The sequence below is a fragment of the Alligator sinensis genome, unplaced genomic scaffold, assembly GCF_000455745.1.
Source record: "Alligator sinensis unplaced genomic scaffold, ASM45574v1 scaffold250_1, whole genome shotgun sequence".
Taxonomy (NCBI): domain Eukaryota; kingdom Metazoa; phylum Chordata; order Crocodylia; family Alligatoridae; genus Alligator; species Alligator sinensis.
The window spans coordinates 1,666,750-1,669,520 of record NW_005841888.1 but is presented as its reverse complement, the minus strand read 5'-3'; the positions used below and the strand labels follow the sequence as shown (position 1 = coordinate 1,669,520).

Below are 2,771 nucleotides of genomic sequence, written 5' to 3'. Positions count from 1 at the left end.
CCGGGGCCGGACGCGCGGGCACGTCCCGGAGCTGTCCCGTGAGCGCCGGCGGGAGGCCTGGCCGCCAGCTGCGCTGTGCTGCGCTGCGCTGCGCTGCCCGGCCGCCTCGGGGAGCCCCGGCGGGGGCTTGACGGACTCTTTCTACGCGACAAAACAACGCAACTCCGATCCGCCTCGCCGGAGGCAGCCCCGCAGGAGCACGGAAACTCGCCCACGGGTCGGCGGAGAAGCCGGCTGGCAGCCACCATGAAGCCGGAACGAGGTAAAGGCTCGGCTCGGCGGGGAGACGCTTTGTTGCTAATTTTAGAAGCCGCCTGGCGTGTAAACAGGGGGGGTCGTGCCTGTGTCGTCCCGACTCGGCGCGGGGCTCGGCCGAGGAAAGGAGGGCTGCGGGGGCAGGGCGCCTCCGCTGGATCCAGGATCCGCAGCGTTTGCATCGGTGGGGGGGGGAAACGTCGCTGCCTGTGCCCGACACTCCTGTGGGTGAACTTCTTTTTGCCCTGGGAAGTCCCACGGGGCCGGGGGCTGTGGGCCGCGGTTGCCGTCGCGCGTTGCGGGCCCGGCAGGCAGTTGCCGCAGAAGTCCGAGGTGCGTGAGCGCAGCCCGGTGCTGCCCGCAAACACGTCTGAAAACATCGAGAACTTTTAAAGAACTCTCTTTCAATAAAATTAAAAAAAGTCCACCAGGGTTTTTCTAAATTTCAAAGCAGTTGTGTAATAAGCGGCAGGCTGGAATATGCTGTTTCACAGTCGTTTTTATATCCACTTTCTTTCTATGACATCGCAAATCGATAAGCAAATTAAGGTGGGCTGAGGTGTGCATGTTTCTGTCTCTAGCTCTTGAGCTCAATATAGCAGCAGCTGCTGATGCCCCTAGAGTTGAAAGTGTGTCATGGCTGCTGTTTTGGATCATATATTTAGCTTAGCCGGCATTTATTGCTGTCAAAATGTACCTTGCTGTAACCAGGAAGCCTGAGAGAGAAACTACATCATTTGTCATTTTTAAGGAATTTAACGACGCATGTGTGCAACTACGTGTGCAAGTTCCTTCAAGTGTTTTCCCGGGTCCTTTTACTTTGATAGCGATGTTTATTCTGTGGTATTTATTTATTGTTGTTTTCATTAGCCTGTGGTATGAACTTATTTTTGTGTGAGAAACCTTTTTAAATAGTCTAGCTATTGAGGTGTTAAAATACTAATATACATGTGCACTAAGTGCTTTTAATTAAGCTTGTTATTACACTTTCTGATATGGACCTGGAATGAATGTGTTGCTGTTTTTTCACAAACTGTGACTGACATCCTCTATTCTGTGAATATCTGTTGAACATATGTAGCACAGCTAGATCAGCAGTACACAGGGGTTTTTTGGTGCTTCTTAAGAAAGAGATTAGTGCTAGTAAGAAACAAAAGAACATTATTTTTTCTTAAAGTTGCCTACTACAGAACAGTCTGTTTGCATATTGATGTGATCTTAAATATAAAGAGGCAATGTGTTTGAGAGCTGCCTACTGCCAAGTTGAACTAAAAAATAGATAAAATCAGAGTCAATATTTGCAGCTTTAAGGTACTCTGCTCTAGCAGTCCAAAAAGCTCTTTTTGACCTTTGCCTATGCTTTTCGTAACCCCTAGCAAATAGGAGAACCCAGCTATCTATTTCATGTTCAAAGATGATTGCGGAATGATGAGCCTCTTAACCAGCATTTTATGGAAATGAGTGGGTGTGTAGACAAATAAAAAACCTATAAGGTTTTTTCCCTCCCTGGAAATCAGCATTTAGCATATTAAGACTATACTTGATAATCTCTGAGAGTCTTTAGACAAGTTAATAATAGCAGAAGGTGCTGTGACATGACTGTTTTTAAGATAATCAGTAAACCAATGTGAAGGTGTTGTTTTCTTATTTTTAAAGACCACTGTGGCTGTTCAGACTACAATTAGACTGTTACCAGTTAGTTTAGTAAATAAATGCTAGTTTAACTGTGCACTAATGTGTTTGAGCAATAGCATGTACAAAGGGGGTAGTGAAAGTGCTGCCTAAATGCCATATGCAGCACGTAGGCACCCTTTTGGAGGCACAGTCATGCTATGTTTATATGTGCTGCCTTCTGCATAGCAGCTGCACCACAGGGTAGCAAGCAGTCAAGTGTACAGTCGCCTGCTATCATTTGTCGCAAATTTAATAGCAAAGGACACAAAATAGGCAGAAATTTCAATTTGCCACAGCCTAAATTTTGACAGGTGCCATAGCAATGACATATTGAAAACTCCAAATGAATACAAAGTACTAAATCCATAAAGAAAAAACTTAAATGTCCAGGGTATATTGACTTGATTTTGATAATTTCAGTTTTTAATTCATTTCAGCTTCTGGAAACTAAATTCTGATCTAGGCAATCAGTATTTTATATAGTTGATTCTATGTGTGCATAGACCATTGTACTTCTGCACCTCTAAATTGAATGACTAGCTGACCATTTGAGCTGGATTTTTGTCTATACCATCACAAACTGATTAAATCAAACATTTGCGTTTTCAGTTGACATAAAGCTTACACTTCACCCAATAGGATTGCAATATGCAAATATATGGACTAGAGAAAGGAGGGAGATTCATTTGTCTGTCTTGTCTTTATCACACTGCTCGATTAATAAACCTTTCCAAGTGTCACCAGCAGAGAATGAGGGCAGACGATAATGAGACAGCTAACTGATGAGACAGCTAACTGATGCCATATTCTCTGTTTTTTCCATAGGACCCTGATAGGGAAAG

The 2,771-nt window shown here is 44.6% G+C and overlaps 1 protein-coding gene across 2 annotated transcripts in view; it reads left to right on the top strand.

The window, feature by feature from the left end:
• Positions 1 to 6: 6 nt before the first annotated feature.
• The window catches only part of FAM214A (family with sequence similarity 214 member A), an 80,071-nt gene continuing 77,306 nt past the window's right edge, over positions 7 to 2,771 (top strand). For both annotated transcript variants that reach the window (XM_006017952.3, XM_025197032.1), the window contains exon 1: positions 7 to 262. In XM_006017952.3, coding sequence (XP_006018014.1) covers positions 247 to 262 — 16 coding nt within the window. In that variant the 5' untranslated portion in view covers positions 7 to 246. The remainder of the gene's footprint in view (positions 263 to 2,771) is intronic.